Genomic DNA, 20,267 nt, shown 5'->3' on the forward strand with positions numbered 1-20,267 from the left:
TGGTTGGTTGGGTGATAAGTTGTTAACTGCAGCTAATGTGCTTTGTTCTATAGGGGATACGTTGGATGGTTTCGTTGAAAGTTTTGGGAGATTATCGTCCCAACCTAGTGACCTTTGTCCTATACCTTTAAGCTCCCAAATCTGTTGCATGAACATTTATGCCTTTGCTATGACTGATCCAACTAATCCCAAAGGGTGGAAAATTTTCGCTATGCAAGAAAGTACCTTTCGTTTGGTCAGCGATGAATCCGAAATAATCTCATATTGAATTTTAAGTAGAAATGTATCTGTTCGTGGTTTCCAAACCAGACCCAAAGTTTTAACCGTTCGTTCCGCATCAAAATCAACCGTTTTGTCTCGTGGAAGAGCCAAATTATCTTCTTCAATTCCAGTTAGTACATCTTCATTGTTCGAAACCCACTTACGTAACCGGAATCGTCCTTTTTGCAACAATCCATCTAATTGATACCGGATTATCTTTGCTTCTGCGATGTTATTTGCTCTGGCAATAACGTCATCCATGTAAACGACCTTACAAATTCGTTTTGCTACTAGCGGAAAACTATCTACTTCGTCGATGGACAGCTGCTTTAGAGTTCTAGTGGCCAGAAATGGAGCAGGTTTAGTACCGTACGTTACGGTTAATAATTCGTACGTTTCTATCGGTTCATCTGGAAAGACAGACCTCTACAGGCGATTCCCAATTACTAATACTAATAGCTGATGTTGGTAAATCTTCGGTCACCTTATTCAAAACATATAATCCCATGTTCTGAGAGTAAGATAATAATCGCGACGTAATTGTAACTCGAACCTTCTCCGTAGTTTTTACTGGAGCTTGCCCGATACCTGATGTTTAAATATCTGTCTTGCACCGTTTCACATGTAATTTCTGAAATGGGTAGAGATAATATTACACTCCGATCCGGAATCCATTATTAATTAATCCTTTATACCTTCTTCCTCCAAAACCGACGAATGTTCTTCCCAACTTCGACGTGTTTTATCATCTAATCTTGCGCACATTAGATGAATCAGCAATAAGTCTTTGTAATCACCTAGTTGTACTACCTAATCCAGCACCTTGGTAGACTTCTCGAAAGCTTCAACTAATTTCTGTAATTCAGCCGCTGACTCCTTACGAATGGCCGAACATTCAAAGAGATTTTGAATCTGTGCTTTTTGAGACATTTACTGATCGCGTTCCGTTTAACCAGCTACTCCGAAGCAACATTATAATTCGCTTGAGTGAGTGGTAATGATGATATCACTGCCAAAGCTTCTCCTTCTAATTGACTCCTGAGATAATGGAACTTTTCGATGTCAGGCAAATCCGACGAAAAATGTATTAGTGAAACAAATAAGTCTCGAAAAGCTAGCCACTCCTCCACATTCCCAGAAAATTTTGGAAGTTTTATCAAAAGTAACTTAACGTGGGGGTGTGTTGGAGGTATGGTGGACTCTAAAACCTGAGACGCTGGAAAGACTCCGTTATATACTCGGGATTGTCTCGAAGTTTCGAGACTAAGAATCCCTTCAAGGTAAAGAATTTATTCTGGAACTCAACTATATCCTTCACATAGCTCTCCCCAGCCGCCCCTTCCTCACTATCAGCCAATTCCGTTTCTGTCATTGCTTCATCTATCTTCACCACAGTGGCTCCAATTTCTCCAACCGCGAAGCCAACTCAATAGAATACCTGGTATCTTCATATTCCTACATGAACGAAAAGATTACGTTGAAAGAAGTCATCAGATTGCGAAGACGTGTTTGTGTCCAAACGTTTCGGTATTCGATGAAGTAGGATGGTTGTAAATGATCCAGGAAATTCTTATTGCGGAGCACTGATAGGCTCTGCCTTGTCCTGTCCTGTTGGACGTTATCGGGTAACAGTTGGTCCAAAGAATCTTGGTAGCCTTCGCAGGAACCTTAAAAGTAAGAAAAAACCAAAGGAAGCACCAATGCCAGTTATGTGTAAGTGCTGGAATACTACTCACGTGATTACATAAAACAAGTGCCTTGTAGATAAATATTTAAACTAGTCGTCTTCAAACAGCCTTTTGATGGCGGTAAATCACAATGGCGATTTCCTGAGCGTCTAAACCATGTACCAATGGCGGTAACCAATTGTGCTTCCTTGCAACAATGGTGGATGGCATCCCTGCCAAACCGGGAATCTTACCTTCCGAAAGACTTTCAACCGATCCGGCTCGAAGGACCAATCGTTGGATGGGTTCCCTTGGTTGAAAGTTACCAGAATTTTTACCAACCGCACAATGAATTGTTTGCCTTTTTTTTATTTATTTAAATGATATTTTTTATTCAGGCCTATTTGTGTACAAGCTTTACGTGGCCGATTGAGCCGATTTTTTAAATAAATTATTTTTTGAGTTGGATCTCGTTGTCACCCTTTTTCTAGGAGAGGAGCTTCCATTTCGCTCCTGCGAGGATTGAAGGGCACTGCGTTCGTGGTTCGTCTCGTCATTCATTGCCTCATCGATGGTATTGTTGTTGGTTTCATTGCTAGTTGCTGGAGATGAGCTTTGTTGTACATAGTTTGCAGTTGCTGGTTGGTTGGGTGATAAGTTGTTAACTGCAGCTAATGTGCTTTGTTCTATAGGGGATACGTTGGATGGTTTCGTTGAAGGGGATGCTTCACTGTTGTTGGTGACTGTTACAGGTGTACTGGGGTTGCTTTGGGTTGGTGTGAAGGAAGCACCGTTGACCTTTGGTGTAGTTGTCTCCTTGTTCAGTTTATCACATGGCTTACCGTAGTGAACAGCTTTTTGGAAATATTGACATGTGGCCATCTGATTGTCATAGGTAACAAGTGTTTTGCACGGAATTCTTGTATCTTGACCAAAAATCACATAAGAAGGTATAGGCTTCTTCAAGTGTATGCGTAATAAACGTACGCTATTTAGAATACCGGGAAAAAATTCTTCCACTTTTCTTTTTCGATAGAGAGAATCTCTCCGTATTGGGACATAGTTTTGCGTATATAAGAATCGGTTACGCTTGAGTGAAGATCATGCACACGCACTTCTATAGCACTATCATCCATATATACTGGAATGTTGTACCTAATGTTCTCGTGCTCCACATAGTGCACATTGTTATTGTCTTTTGCGAATTGAATTGCATCCAACTCTTTATAAAACTGGATGTAAACAACATTATTCGTCTTATTGCATTGAAGTAAATGCACACGTTTAATGTCAAGATGCATTTGCTCCTTAAGCAAACCTACAAGTTCTCGTATCGAAGGTCGAATTTTTCACTGTCTGAAGTCAATAGCAACTCTATTCTTTCGTGTCGGCGGTAGCTTTTGTTCGCTTGGTTCACTCATTCTCGAAGTCTATTGCTCACTACACAATACTGTACTTGGTTTCTTCTGCCCCAACGTAAGCGGTTTTGTTTTGTCGACTGACTTGGATGAGATGTAAAACCGAACTGAATTGTGAGCCTTTGATATCTCTCGTGTGGGTTGTGATGAAGTCCATGAACATGCATTCGTCCACTGTATATATCACACACGACTTTATTTAATGACTTTAACATGCGACTTTAACATGCAACTTTATTGATAATTATAGCTAAACTTTAACTTAACTCTTACACATTAAATTGAATTCCAAACAGCAACATGCCGTGTATGCGTGCAGTCACGATGGATGCTAGAAGACGATTGGCGTCAATGATAATGAAGGAGATTTCCAATCGCGTGCTGTCCCGCTCGGTGATGAAGAGTACAAGGGCATCGCAGGAATCAACGTATCTCCGATATAAACGAAGAAAACCCGGAATGTTAACTATCCTCGAGAAAAGTATTTGGATATTTCAAAAGGTATAAAAAAGCAAATATTCGGGTTCCCGGCGGATTGTCGTTTCTTTTTTGTTCCTTCATTAAGAACCTCGGAAGGTAGTAAACCTTCCTTGTCGATTGTTTTACCAAGTCTGTCTTTATTGAAGAATTCTAAGCTTAAACTTACCTACTGCCTGTTCTACGTACATAAAGGTGGGAGGAGCCAGTTACAATTCTTTCATTAAATAAATTGTTAGCGGGAGAGAGGAAAACGAGAGAATATCGATTGGTGCATCAATGTAAAAGAAGGCGATTGAACCTATAGCGCATAACGCAAGGGAAAGAAATGTCGCATCGGCGGATAGTGTGAGAAGTTTGCTTAACTCGCCGTGTGCAGCATATGTTGCAACACGGACGGCTAGCATGGGAACTTTGCTTAGCTCGCCGTGTGCAGCATATGTTGCAACACGGACGGCTAGCATGGGAACTTAATGTGAACCAAATGGTTGGCTCTTGGGAAGTGTAACGACCGTCAAGTGTTTTTACGACCTATTACTAATTTGGATGCATGGTACTTGAAGGATCAATATTATCATGCTACATCACCCTCCTTTGGTTGAATGATGTAACGTAGTGTAAGCATTCAATTGTAATCGAACTGGCTCCCTAACATTATTAATGAATAGTGAACATTGAAGTGTGTTGTGTTTCTGCTGTATATAATCTACTGTATGTGTGGTTTAATTGGGGTTTGAATGTGTGTCCTTAAATTGTATATAAAAATTTGGATTTTTTTAACCTTTTACAAGTCTGTTTTTGTGTACTATCATTCGTTGCTTTGTTATGTTGTTTTCGATTTCGCAATTTACATCTAAAATCTTAATTATGGTGTACGGTCCAATATAAAATGAATCAAGTTTCTTCCTATTTTCGTTTTGTAAATACACTATTTCGCCTATTTGTACTTCTGGTGGGTTTATATGGATATTTGAGTTTTTGCATCTGGAATTTTTACTTTCATTTAATCTCTGTTTTGCTATTACGTTAGATTTTTCCAATTTGTATTTGAGTTCGTTGTTGTATAGATCAAAATTGTACACGGGGTTCGTTATCTTTGGGTAATTTTCTTGTGGTAATTTTGCTTTAATTCCAAAGACTAATTCGTATGGTGTAAATTGATGTTCCGAATGTGGTGTAGTGTTGTAAGTAAATGCATAATATGGTAACCAGTCATCCCAGCCTGATTGGTGTTCATTGACGAAGGATCGCAGATACTCGTTTAGGCATCTGTGATTTCTCTCCAATGACCCAATAGTCTGCGGATGATAGGCAGTTGCAAAATTTTGTTTGATTTGTAAGTATTTGCATACTTTCTCAAGTACTTCATTTTTGTACTCGGTTCCTTGATCGGATTTTAATTCCAAACATTTTCCGTATATTAGTATGAATTTTTCTACTAAGTTTTTAGCTATTGTGTTTGCTTCTTTGTTTTGGATGGGTATTATTGCAATGTATTTTGTTAGTTCACATTGTATGGTTATTGCGTAGCGGTTGTTATTGTTGGATTTGGGTAATGGACCTATTGTATCTATTGATATTATTTCGAATGGTTTTGACGGTGTGTTAGTTAGTATTTGTTTTTCTTTAGTGTGTTTAAAAATTTTATTCCTCTTACACGGCTCACAGGCCTTTATGAATCGTGAAATATTTCCTTTCATATCTTTAAAATTGTAATATTCTCTTATTTTGAGGTACAGGCGATGCTGACCTACGTGTCCTCCCGTAGGGGTTTCATGATAATTTTTTAAAAGATTCTGTATCTTGCCAGGTTCACTGATGAACTTGGGTGGATGATACATTATTATTTGTATGTTTTTATTCGTTTGTTGTACTAGTGTTTTGAATATATTCATGGGTACCCTTTTAAATATTGCTTCTTCTGTCGACATTGCGACTTTATTTATTTTCATTTTTGTCATTTCTTGTTCTAGTGTTGAAAGTATGAGTTCTAGAGCTCTTCTTTCATTTACGTATGTTGCTATTTGCTTTATTAATTTTTTCATTTGCGCGTCTTTGTATATGCTAATTATTAGGTATGTATTTTCTATAGTAATTCTTAACTTGGGTAAGGTTCTCGTTTCAGTCGGGTTTTCGGTCGTATAGATAACAAGGTGATCAGTCTTTTTTTTATTTGTCATTGGTAACTTGTCTTTCATAGTTGTCGGTTTATTGTTAAAATTGTCGTTGTTAATATTGTTGTTATTATTAATATTATTATTTAATTTTGTCATGGCTCTTGTGTTGACTCTAAATATTTTGAGGGCTTTTAATTCATCGGAGGTTGTTATAATTCTGGATAAGGCATCTGCCGTAGCGTTACTTTTTCCATTAATATATTCTATGTTGAAATCAAATTCTTCTAAATCTAATCTCATTCTTGTTAGCTTAGAAGTAGGGTTTTTCATGTTAAATAGATATACTAGAGGTCGGTGGTCTGTTTTGACCGTAAATTTTTTTCCGTATAGGTAAGGCTTAAAGTAATTTATTCCCCAGTGTATTCCTGTCAGTTCCTTTAGTATCGTCGATTTATTCTTTTCGCCCGGGGTGAAACTTTTGCTCGCAAAAGCTATAGGCAAGTCGTTTCCGTTTCTAATTTGAGAAAGTACAGCTCCGCAACCTACGTCTGAAGCGTCGGTTGTGAGTATAAAGGGTTGTGTGAAGTCTGGGTATTGAAGTAATTTAGGTGACATTAGGTGTAGTTTTAATGTGTTAAAGGCGTTTTGGCATTCATTAGTCCAAACGAATTGTTTGTTTTTCTTAAGGAGTTGATTGAGGGGGTGTGCTATCGTTGCGAAATTTGGTACAAATTTACGGTAATAATTGCAGAAAGCTACAAATCGTCTAGTGTCATCGCTGTTTTTCGGTATCGGATAGTTGCTGATGGCGTCGTATTTTGTACTATCTGGTAATATTCCTCTATCTGTAATTTTATGTCCTAGATATGTCACTTCGGTATTAAAAAATATACATTTGTTTGGGTTTAATTTTAGGTTGTATTTTCTAATTCTTTCAAAAACTTTAGTTAAATTTTGTAAATGGTGTTGGATGGAACATCCTATCACTATTATATCGTCAATGTAAACGAATGCGTGTTCTGGTGTAAGTCCAGCCATGGCAATCGTCATCATTCTTTGGAAACTGTTTGGGCTAATATTTAGTCCGAAAGGTAAACGTGTGAACTGGTAGTGTCCACTTTGTGTTGAAAAGGCTGTAAATTTTCTTGAGTTATTTTCTAAAGGTATTTGGTGAAATCCTGACATTAAATCTAGTGTTGAAAAGTATTTTGCTCTACCAAGTTGATCCAAAATTGTATCAATTCTTGGTAAAGGAAATTTGTCTGCTTGTATTTTTTTGTTTAGTTGTCTAAAATCTACCACAGGTCTCCATTTTCTTTTAGCGTCGTTTGATTTTTTTGGTACTAGGAGGATGGGGCTATTGTAAGGTGATATGGAGGGTTCTATTATTTTGTCGTTCAACATTTTATTGACTTGTGTTTCTATTTCGTCGTTTTGTGAATGAATCGTTTTGTAGTTAGGAATATAGACTGGAACGTTATCGTTTAGGTTAATTTTTTCGTTATAGAAGTTATTGGTCGTCAAGGGTTCATCAGGGTTAGTGAATATAGGGGTCCTGTCACGGTCGCCATGTCGTTTCTTTTTTGTTCCTTCATTAAGAACCTCGGAAGGTAGTAAACCTTCCTTGTCGATTGTTTTACCAAGTCTGTCTTTATTGAAGAATTCTAAGCTTAAACTAACCTACTGCCTGTTCTACGTACATAAAGGTGGGAGGAGCCAGTTACAATTCTTTCATTAAATAAATTGTTAGCGGGAGAGAGGAAAACGAGAGAATATCGATTGGTGCATCAATGTAAAAGAAGGCGATTGAACCTATAGCGCATTACGCAAGGGAAAGAAATGTCGCATCGGCGGATAGTGTGAGAAGTTTGCTTAACTCGCCGTGTGCAGCATATGTTGCAACACGGACGGCTAGCATGGGAACTTTGCTTAGCTCGCCGTGTGCAGCATATGTTGCAACACGGACGGCTAGCATGGGAACTTAATGTGAACCAAATGGTTGGCTCTTGGGAAGTGTAACGATCGTCAAGTGTTTTTACGACCTATTACTAATTTGGATGCATGGTACTTGAAGGATCAATATTATCATGCTACAGGATGAAGAAGATCTAGAATTATTTAAAACGAAAGCAACAGAGTTGGATGAAGTGATTACTAAAATGATAGAGCAGTTTGCTAAGCCTGATTGCACTAGGAATGGAAAAGTGCGTTTGATGTCAGTCTTGCCAAGCTCGTGGTCAAAGGAGAAAATTGCCACCCAATTCAAGGCGAACAAATACATTGTGTCAGAGGCAAGAGAATCAACGGACGAAAAAAAGCCAAGAAACAAACGGGACGCAGCAGGAACGAAACGATAGAAAACGAGGTGATTCAATATTTCAACAGCGATGACGTCAGCAGAGTAATGCCAGGATCACGAGATTGCGTCACAGTCAAAATGAATGATAAGTGTGAACGCAAACAAAAACGATTGCTTTATTCATCATTGAAAGAAATTTATTTGTGTTATAAGGAGGAATTTCCAGATCGAAATATTGGATTAAGTACATTTGCAGCATTAAGACCAAAACACTGCAAGTTGCTTGGAAGTTCTGGTTCACATAACATATGTGTTTGCACAATCCATGAGAATGTTTGTGTAAGTCTCTGTAAATTTAAATCAATGTATAACATTGATGCTGAATGGCATTGTTTTGCAACTTCTCATGGTAAAGGACCATGTGATGCACTCGGGGGTAATTTGAAGCGAATGGCACGACGTGAAAGCTTGGCTGAACTACATGAACACCCAATCACAACTGTAAAACAATTATATGAATGGGCAGAGCAGAGACGTCGAGATGCATTCACGACCATGTCTTTTTGTTACAAGAAGAATATGAACGGGGTGCGACCGAGTGGAATAGTGTTTATAAGGATACCACAATGATTTCAGGCACACAGAAATACCCTTCTTTTGTTCCGTTTTCAGAAACCACAGTCGTCACGAGACTGTATTCGAGTGTCGATGCACGTAGTACTCATACAATTTTCAAAAACTTAAAACCTTAAATATAATTAAGAATTATTCATGTACATGTAATAATTGTTGGTATAGCAAGCAAATGAACAATTCATGGAAATATAAAAATTGGTGTTATAATTAAATATCCAAGTATCTCAAGAACAGCTACATTTAGAAGAGAGGATATCATGCACAAATTTATTGCCTTTAACTTGTGAAATAATATTCCACTCATTTAGGGGTTAGACAAATTTTATGCTAGGGCACATAACCGGTTTCATAATTTTTACGTTTCGTCTTTGACTCATCAGTGATGAGAAGTTCAATTTGAAATGCTTAGTGCTAAACTCGGCAGTTCAATTTGAACCGCTAAGCAGACGTAAAGTTTCTGCTACTTACAGAACACTTTTTGTTTTGCAACGAAGTGCAATGTATTTTCTGACGTGCCGAACGAAAACGTGTTTTCGACTATTTCTGGCCGATGCAGGTGTGAAACTTTCCCCCTTTTCACTACTAAAATCAAGGATCAAGTAAACATTTTCAGTTTGTCTTGTTTTTCAATGTCTGCTTTTTGCTTTACTATTAATCTATTAATCTATCACATCACTTGAAGCAAAGGGTACAAAGTGATATCCGGGTAGAAAATTAGAATTACGAGTTATTAATGAAATGCATTCTTCAAGTACGGCAACGATTAATCTTCATGGGAGAAGAGTTATTGCTCATGATTTCATGATAAGTCAAAATTATTGGTTTCATGATTTTCTAATCATAACAGCAGTACCGGATTTCTTTTCGTGTACGATATTTAGCACAGTTCGGAATATTTATCTCGAACGATTATCGCACAGCGAAAAGTGCACGAAGCAAATCAAATTATTTTGGATTTTCACTAAACTGATGATTTCTACCTTCGATTTGCAAAGAAGTAACCTTAATTGTTATTTTAGATAACATTTTGAGCCATTAGAATGGCTGATTGTAGTCCACTCTCCGTTTCATGTTTTCTTTCGCTTCAATGCAAACCATCAGCAGCTGATGCAATTGTTCTTGCTTGAATTAAAACTAGCTTTGCGTACACATTCGCTCGCAGTGCCGAATGATGCGAAACTGGTTTAACGCGTCTTCTCGCCTTGACGACCGGAAGGCAAAAGAGAACTACGACCTGAGCGCTTGAGGTTTTTAACCACGCAGAAGATGAGCTCTCCGATGCCGCTGTTTGAATGCGTCTTTTCGCCCCGACGTCTGCTTCCATCCAACGCACAAGAAGAAATGATCGATTTTCGACCACGGCTCCCCTTTCATAACGTTCAGTTGAAGATATGTACCAGACTACCTCAAAATTGACGTCCCTGCGCGAAAAACCCCAAGCGAAAGTAAATAGTTTTCCGCGTTGTTTTCAAATGTTCAGAAAACTTAATTTTTGAGTTGTTTGTGTTTATCTCAAACTGTTCAAAATATTGTCCTAAATTCCTGATCATATTTTTGATGAAATAGTGAAAGAATTATGTTGCTGCCATTAATACAAGTCGAGATATTCACGATTAAGTTCTGCCCATTCTACCGCATGGCTAATTTTGAAAAGGCACCCCATAGTAAAGTAAGTCGTATTCACGACAAAAAATCAATTTTTTCAGTGTATATTTTTTTAGAGAGCCCTATTGATTCCCTACAACTTCGTTTTGGACGTCTTTTTTGTACGATTAACGGTTTCCGAATTACAACGAGAAGAACTTGATTATTTGCATGCACCCGTAAACTGTTTTAGCTGTAACTTCTTAATTTTTCAAAAGGCACGGATGGGATAGCTATCAATCTGTAGGTGTAAATAATAAAATAGATATTATAAAAAAAAATTAAAATAGATATTATCAAAAAAATTAAAACCCTGATTTTTTTTATTTAACTTTTTCGGACTATTTTGTAATTATTGAGAAAAAAAATCAAAATTTTCTTCAGTGTATATTTTTTCTAGAGTGCTTAATCGATTCCCTACAACTTCTTCCTGAACGCCATATTTGTACAATTATCGGTTTCCGAGTTACAACGAATTGAAAAATGCAATTTTTGTGAAATGCAAAAATACATACTTACTCTTACTCTCTCAGTCGTAGACCACGCGCGTGTATAAATTTGACAGCTGTCTGATTATTAGTTTGTGAGATATTGCATTTTGAGTGAAGCTACTTTTGTTATTGTGAAAAATGAAAAAAAAGGAATTTCGTGTGTTGATGAAACACTACTTTTTGATGAAAAAAAGTACCGCCGATACCAAAAAATGGCTTGATGAGTGTTTTCCACACTCTGCACCGGGCGAAGCAACAATTCGTAAGTGGTTTGCAAAATTTCGTACTGGTCATATGAGCACCGAAGACGATGAACGCAGTGGACGTCCAAAAGAGGCTGTTACCGATGAAAACGTGAAAAAATCCACAAAATGATTTTCAATGACCGTAAAGTGAAGTTGATCGAAATAGCTGACACCCTAAAGATCAAAGGGACGTGTTGGACATATTATTCACGAATATTTGGATATGAGAAAACTTTGTGCAAAATGGGTGCCGCGTGAGCTCACAATCGATTGAAAACAACAACGAATTGATGATTCTGAGCAGAGTTTGGAGCTGTTATATCGATATAAAACCGATTTTTTCGTCGATATATAACAATGGACAAAAAATGGCTCCATCACTTCACTCCGGAGTCCAATCGACAGTCAGCTGAGTGGACTGCACGCGATGAACCGAACCCAAAGCGTGGAAAAACTCAACAATCGGCCGGTAAGCTTATGGAGTCTGTATTTTGGGATTCGCATGGTATAATTTTCATCGACTACCTTGAAAAGGGAAAAACCATCAACAGTGATTATTATATAGCGTTATTAGAGCGTTTGAAGGACAAAATTTCAAAAAACGGCCTCATTTGAAGAAGAAAAAACCTGTTTTAATCCACCTAGTGGTGTAATGATGCCTTTCTCATGTACATATAATATTGTGGTATTCCATTCAAAATTTATCTCTTCGATTTTTGAAACAAACCAAGAGCTTGTTTGTGCATTAACTAGTATAACATACAGAATAAAACAATGCTTTGATTGCGTGAGTCATCCACATTTCCACAAACCAAAGAACCGACCACCAACTAACATGACACATAAACTCTTCTAGAACGCACTCTAAATTACGATTTAAATGTTTGTTGTATCCGAAAATATTTTAAGTGACGGTGTACAATATTGAACACACTTTACCCTATAATTCCGGAACCAGAAGTCGGATCCGGATGAAATTCAGGAATTCCGTATGGGACAACGAGACCTTTCATTTAAATCTAAGTTTGTGGAAATTGGTCAAACCATCGCTGAGAAAAGTGAGTGAGATCTATTTTGGTATATATGACCACTATTTCCGGTACTTCCGGAACCGGATACCAGGAACCAGGATAGCCGGAATCGGTTTGTTTAGTTGCCTACTGATAATGACTTTCGATTTGTGTGGTTTTGAGACCAGTTTAGAAATTTTTTTACGTTTTTTGTTTCGCCGGTTTAAGTGACGGTGTACAATATTGAACACACTTTACCCTATAATTCCGGAACCGGAAGTCGGATCCGGATGAAATTCAGGAATTCCGTATGGGACCACGAGACCTTTCATTTGAATCCAAGTTTGTCAAAATCGGTTCAGCCATCTTCGAGAAAACCTAGTGAGATTATTTGACACAAACACACACACACACACATACACACACACACACCCACAGACATTGCTCAGCTCGATGAACTGAGTCGAATGGTATATGATACTTGGCCCTCCGGGCCAATTTTCACTAGTCGGTTTTTCAAGTGATTGCATAACCTTTCTATATGATAAAGGCAAAAAAGTTTTGTTTCATCAAGACTATGCACCATGTGACTTTTTCCTGTTCTCAGACCTCAAGAGAATGCTCGCTGGTAAAAAATTTAAAAGCAATGAAGAGGTAATCGCTGAAACTGAGGCCTATTTTGAGGCAAAGGACAAATCGTTGTACAAAAATGGTATCGAAAAGTTGGAAGATCGCTATAATCGCTGTATCGCCTCTGATGGCAATTATGTTGAATAATAAAAACGAATTTTGGCAAAAACATGTGTATTTCTATTAAACGATACGAACTTTTCAGCCGAACTGTTAAATGACGATTTAAATGTTTGTTGTATCCGAAAATATGCAGTAATTTTTGGTAGGACCGTAAGATTTTTCATTTGAGCTTAAGATTGGGTATAACGGTTTTGAATCCAGTTTACAACATTTTTTACGGTTTTTATTCCGCCAGTTTAGTTGACGGTGTACAATATTGAACACACTTTACCCAATAACTCCGGAACAGGAAGTCGGATCGGGATGAAATTCAGGAATTCTGTATGGGACCGGAAGACCTTTCATTTGAATTTAAGTTTGTCAAAATCGGTTCAGCCATCTCCGAGAAAACACACACCTACCGACATTGTTCAGCTCGATGAAATGAGTTGAATGGTATATGACACTTGGGGAAGGAGACGTGAATTGTGTGGATCGGTAAAAATGTATAACACGATCAATATAATAAAATGTATGTAAAAATGTAAAAATGTATAACACGATCAATATAATATTTAATAAGCTCCTTACGAACTGCCACTTTCATTTCAGTTCCATTAGTCTTAAAGGATTTTTCAACAGCAGAAGTTCCTGCTTCTTATCTAGAACTGTTTCTGTAATCGTTTTTAAAGACCACTCTTATTGGAAAATGAGCGCCGCTGTTTTTATTACCCACATACTATCGGGATGACGAAACCACGGAATCGCGGGACAAACACCAAGACATTTGAATGTTTTTAACACAAGCTCCCTCACATTTTCATTGGGGAGTGAGGGCAAGCCGAATATCATCGCGTTTTTTTCTACGGATTTTTAATTTCCTTTGCATAATTATTCTCAATTTTATTAACAGTAGCAGTCAGCGAGGATAGTTAATGCTTCAATGTATCGATTTTCACAGGACTAGTAATGACAATTCCACAGGACATTTCATCAGCCATACCTTCCTGATACATTACAACAATTAGTAATCTAGACGCACACAATAAACACAGACGATACAAATTGTCGACAGGATTAATGGAGCACAAACACCTACCTTGATCAATCGCACAGCCAGATGTGCGCCCAACCACCCACAACACCGCAAAAGAAACGCGCTGAACCTGTCGATCAAAAAACGTGAACCGACAAGACAGTAACCAGTATATCGGCCCACTAAATCCACTTCCACCAAAGCCTCACTCGTAGAAAAAGTACGCACGAACACACTTACTGACTGTTAACAGCACGCGCCCAGCGAGAACCTTCTGCACAAAAATGCAACGGGTGTCGTTACCGAGGAAGCAGAACCAATGCACCGGCACAATCTCAACCACTGCCACCCAGTAGATCTCAAGCTATCACTATTACTGTTGGTAGACAGCGTTAGCGAAGTGAGTCCCAGGCACGCAGTGTGTGTTGAGCGTTGGTACACCAGAGCAAAAAAAAACACAATGTACTAGCACCGGCAGCGTATGTATCGATATACCGAATCACTAATCCCGCACACTACTACACGATCGACACTGGGCGCATCAATTGCGGCCCTTCCGGACAGGAGGGAAACAAACACAACGGCTGATTAGAGTAACCCGATAGGGGCACTACCACACCTCCGATCACAAATGGTCAATCGAAAATGATTCCTAGGACAAAATCCACAGAACTAAATTCGGCCAGCACACCGATTATCAGGCACATTTTAACAATCCTACAACTAGCTCTGAATGAAAATAAACTAAATAACAAGTTGAATATAAGTTATATATAAGTTATAAATATAAGTCCCGGGTTGGCGGTTCAATGCATAGGACGCTGGTCAAACAAGCCAGTTGTCGTATGTTCAAGCCCCGACCTGGAAGGATTCTTAGTGTCAGTAGGATCCATAGTACTAGCCATGCAATGATTCTGTACACTAAGAATCGGCTGCGAAATCTGTTGAAACAGAAAGGTCAAATTCCACAAAAGGAATGTAATGCCAAGACTTTGCTTTATATAAGTTTTCGTTCGAAAAGTTTAAATGAACACTTTTAATTAGGTCCCAGAAGTAGCTATAGAAACGAGCAACTATTAATATCAACAGTGTTGCCAGACTCAAAATAACTAAAAGAACCACAAAATTTACTTCGTAATGTTTACTTCTGTGTCAGAATGTTTGATGTAACTTATCCGTACTTTAGTGTAGGTGCATCATTTCTAATTCTAGCAGTGAAGAAGAGGAATGCTTGCACAGTTCACACAATCGATGAACTAATTGATATTCGGAAGTGTGAAGGAAGCGTGCCAATTTGATTCGTATTGGCGAGATCTAGTTATGTCTCTGACATTACCCACCCGCCTTTTTTATTCAAGTCCTATTCTCTTCCATTTTGCCTGAAAAGTAGTTTTCTACAAGATATGCGAAATACTCCTCTACTTTTTGGTGGGCCATCGTTTGAGGATTGAGAACAGATAATATTTCGAGTGAGGAAAATGACGAAATATTCTTAGTGTTTGTAGTATCGTAGCACTGGCCATGCAATAGTCATAGACTTACAAATAGACTGTGAAGTCGATTCTGATACAATTGGCTTGTACACTTATGTTTCGTTTTTACCACATCTGTACGCGCATACTCTAATGGCACAGCGCACAAACCGCACCTCAATCGCCTGAAACAAACGCGGCGGGCTGTTTCATGCGATGAGACTCTCTATGCTGTATGGTCTGTGCTGCCGCGCTGTATAATATGCCAATGAAAATGTTCAAAACTATTGAATTTCAATGAACCTCATACGTCTATTTAATATCTGTTTCGTATTAGTAGTTACATAATTTTTACTCACTAGTGAACGCTAAAACGTCATAGCAAACCGAGAAAAATTAATTAAATCTGCACCGATTACAGTCGCAGAGCTATTCAAGGAAGAGTACTATTTTGCTCTCGACAGTTACAACGCATTGACGGTTTAGCGATGTACCTAAACCACACTACTTTGTCACAAACATGTCTGCCGAAAACAACGAAAAAATAGTTTTCACTAGAGCATTCATGAGTATCTGTATAACCGGTAACCCAGGTTACGAATTAAACAACAAGCAGAAAAGAAGCAAATAGAACCATATAATAGAGTTGTCGTTTATACACGTCAGAATTCTTTCAGCACAGAGCAGTTTAAGTTATGATCACATTTTGGATTTAGCACACTTTCATACTGTGCAGTTCGATTTGGTGTGAACTATGCAATTATCCGCTTATGAGGAATTCTGGCAATCAACTGCATTCCGGCTGCTGTCATAGTAGGAAAAATTGCGTCATTCACTCGCCGTATGTGTCTTGCCTATTTCGCTCCTCTTTCTTTTTTTTGTTCGAATACATTTGATATTCGTCAATCTGTCATGTACATATTAAAAAACGAATCTTTAAACGAGGTAAATAAGATTGAAATATGGGTATGTTTGGCAGTGAGAAAGCAGTGTTATTGGCAATAACATTTGCCATAATACGAATATATGAAGAACAATCACTTCCGGTGAAACTCTCAACGGATGAGCACTTTCGAATATTTCGCAAGAAAGAAAGGATTTTTATCCGTACTTTGACTACTCGACGTAGCCACACAGTGAGATTTTCTCTTGTTGTCCAATGAAAAGAAAGTCCATTGGACTATAAACATAAATTAACTGGCAATATAGCCTAAGTTGCTGTGCCATCACATCGCCGTCATCTCAAGTGAGGTTATTATGCACGGTCGAAAATATCTGTTTATGTGCCCAATTCTCGCCATTTGCGGGAAGTTTTACTTTTCTGTTACAATTCGAAAAAAATGCAGCTGAAGCGCATCGAATGCTCTCAGAAACTTACGGTGATGCTGCTCTGAGTAAAAGAACGTGTCGGGAGTGGTTTCAACGTTTTTAAAAAGGGTGATTTCGATGTCGACGACAAACATGGTGGTGGAAGAGAAAAAACCTTCAAAGATGAACAACTAGAAGCATTGCTTGATGAAGATTCATGCCAAACCCAAGAAGAGCTTGCCGAATCGTTGAGAGTGACTCAGCAAGCTATTTCAAAACGTCTCAAGGCCCTGGGCATGATTCAGAAAGAAGGAAACTGGGTGCCGTACGAGTTGAAACCGAGGGACATCGAGCGCCGTCTATTTGTATGTGAGCAACTGCTTCAAAGACAAAATCGTAAGGGGTTTTCACATCGAATCTTAACCGGTGATGGAAAGTGGATTTGATACGATAATCCTAAACGCAGAAAATCATGGCGAAAGCCAGGGCATGCTACTTCGTCGAATTCAAAACCGAATTTTCACGGCGCCAAGTTTATGATTTGTATTTGGTGGGATCCGCTCGGTGTGATTTACTACGAGCTCTTAAAACCGGATGAAACCATCTCAGGGCGAATGCAACTGATGCGCCTTAGTCGCGCGCTGAAAGAAAAGTGACCACAAAATCAAGAGCGGCATGACAAAGTCATCCTCCAACACGACAATGCTTGGCCTTACGTCGCAAAAGTGGTCAAAAAGTACCTGGAAACGCTGAAATGGGAAGTCTTGCCCCAACCGCCATATTCCCCAGATGTCGCTTCTTCTGACTTCCACCTATTCCGCTCGATGGCACACGGTCTGGCAGATCAACATTTTCAATCCTTCGAAGAGTTGGAAAAATGGATTGCTTCATGGATAGCGTCAAAAGAGGACTACTTTTTTCGAGCCGGGATTCGAAAATTGCCGGACAGGTGGGAGAAAGTTGTCGCTAGCGATGGACAATACTTTGAATAATACATCTGTAAGCACTTCGCAATAAAGCTTTTAATTCTGGAAAAAACGGCGGAAGCAATATATATATATATACATATATATATATATATATATATATATATATATATATATATATATATATATATATATATATATATATATATATATATATATATATATATATATATATATATATATATATATATATATATATATATATATATATATATATATATATATATATATATATATATATATATATATATATATATATATATATATATATATATATATATATATATATATATATATATATATATATATATATATATATATATATATATATATATATATATATATATATATATATATATATATATATATATATATATATATATATATATATATATATATATATATATATATATATATATATATATATATATATATATATATATATATATATATATATATATATATATATATATATATATATATATATATATATATATATGTCTGTGTGTATAGAGGGCTGCCTCGTGATATCTGAATTTAATAACGATACATTGCCAGCTTTTCTTGTGCCTCGAAGATCCCAGCGGAATAGCAGTTCAGGTGCATCGAATTCATCATTCAAAGTATTCTCCAATATAAGAATGCATTGGGAAAAACGAGTAGTAAACATTGTTGCTCGAATATTAAAAATGCAATTTTCCCAGCATTAGTACCATAGTCTTATATGTGTGTGATGAACCATATTCCAGCACTCCCCAATTGCAGCTACCTAACGAGATATGATAAATTTATTAGATGAAGAATACTTCGTGAAGAATGGAATCCAACGATCATCGCAGTGACGCTATTCGAACCAATTCGAAGAGTAAAGTAAATGAACGAATGACAAACGAATGTTTAAAACGAACTTGCACGATGTATACCAGAAACGAAAAATATATTAGTAGATTCAGGTTCTCTACGATTCTTATTCATATTCACCCTTTCTCTCTTTCGTGCAGTGAATAGTTCAAAGTTGTTCGGGACGGGCATATTCGAAGACAGGATATTTGCACCGGGGATGGATGAATGAATTAGCTACACGAAGGTTATGTGCAATATTGGGAGTAAATTTTTCATTCACAAACAAAAACATTAATCAATCAAATTCCTATTCAAGTAATTGAAAATCGTTTTCGTTATTTTCTGTCTAAATGAAAGCAGGAGTTTTTACTTCTAACCCTAACCAGTACTTCTAATCATTAATTAAATACATTAAATGACAAATATTTTCAATCTATTCTTCTTCCTATAGGATGATAACTGCAACAACTTGGAGTTACCTTCGATTACTGGAATAATCCGTACAGCTGTTAAAAAAACTGGAGCTCTAATGCAACAAGATAAAAAAAGAGTTTCTCGTCAGTTTTTAATGAACTTGAAAAACGTTCAACTACAAGTAATTGTTGACGATTTACAAAGGTACATCGGAAGGCTAAACGACGAATTGGTTCAGTTACTGATGCAACGAGACGAACTTCAAATGAGCCAGGATGCAACTTTAATTGACATAGATGATTTATCATTATACTTTTGAAGACACAGGAAAAGGAATCAGTAGTGCGAGAAACGAGGAAGCACTCGATCACGAACCATAATATTATAAAACTGAAGTGAACCTAAGTAATTTATTCACCAATATATATTGGATGACATTCGTATGCTGTTTGGACAGTCTTTTAGTTTATTAATAATATTAACATATGAGTAAAGATTTCTTAAGTAGACCCCCCCTTTTTCAAGAGGTAACCGATTTTTCAATAAGTGTTATGTTTACTCATATATAAGGCCAAGTGTCACATATCATTCAAATTAGTTCACTGAAATAAAAAAATGGCTGTATGTACGTATATGAATGCGATTGTTTGTACGTGTGTGTATTAAAGTGTAATTGTGAGTATGTAATAGAAAAATTCAGTGATTTTCGATTTGCACTAACTGATAAAAATCCGTATTAATGGTTTCCTAGTCTCATGATACAAGTTTAGATTATGGAAAATTTCTTTATTATGAAAAATAATAAACACTTGAATTTCTGGGTCTCCTGAAATAGTCCAGGCACGGGGTGCTTCTCCCCTTTCTCACCCCTCCCCTCGCGGTGGCCCTGTTGACAACAAATTATAATCGTCCAATGAAGAAAAAAATAATTCGCTGGGTGGATCAATGATACTATAAACCTATAATATGACATTCATACTTTTCATATCATCTACGGCTTTCTACATTGACATTTCTAGCAAATACGAGATCAATACATGTGCCTCCAAGCGTAATAGCTTGTAAAGTAGCAGGTTTTATATCCAAACTCATATACTTGCTCATAAAAACAATGGATTTAATATTATCTTTTTTTTTTAAATGGGGCGTACTTGATTTCTTAATTAAAACTTATTACTCTCTCAGAGGGTAAATTTTGAAAAGGCGCCCCA

General features: G+C 37.3%; 1 protein-coding gene across 13 annotated transcripts in view; it reads left to right on the forward strand.

Annotated features, from left to right (window-relative positions):
- The window catches only part of LOC131432380 (uncharacterized), a 159,188-nt gene extending 139,689 nt beyond the window's left edge, over window positions 1-19,499 (forward strand). For all 13 annotated transcript variants that reach the window (XR_009229838.1, XR_009229842.1, XR_009229846.1 and 10 more), the window contains one exon: window positions 19,094-19,499. Coding sequence is in view for 2 of the 13 variants with exons in the window: in XM_058598614.1 (XP_058454597.1) it covers window positions 19,094-19,375 (282 nt within the window). In the remaining 11 variants the exon portion in view is untranslated. The remainder of the gene's footprint in view (window positions 1-19,093) is intronic.
- Window positions 19,500-20,267: the final 768 nt, after the last annotated feature.

The sequence above is a fragment of the Malaya genurostris genome, chromosome 2, assembly GCF_030247185.1.
Source record: "Malaya genurostris strain Urasoe2022 chromosome 2, Malgen_1.1, whole genome shotgun sequence".
NCBI lineage: Eukaryota > Metazoa > Arthropoda > Insecta > Diptera > Culicidae > Malaya > Malaya genurostris.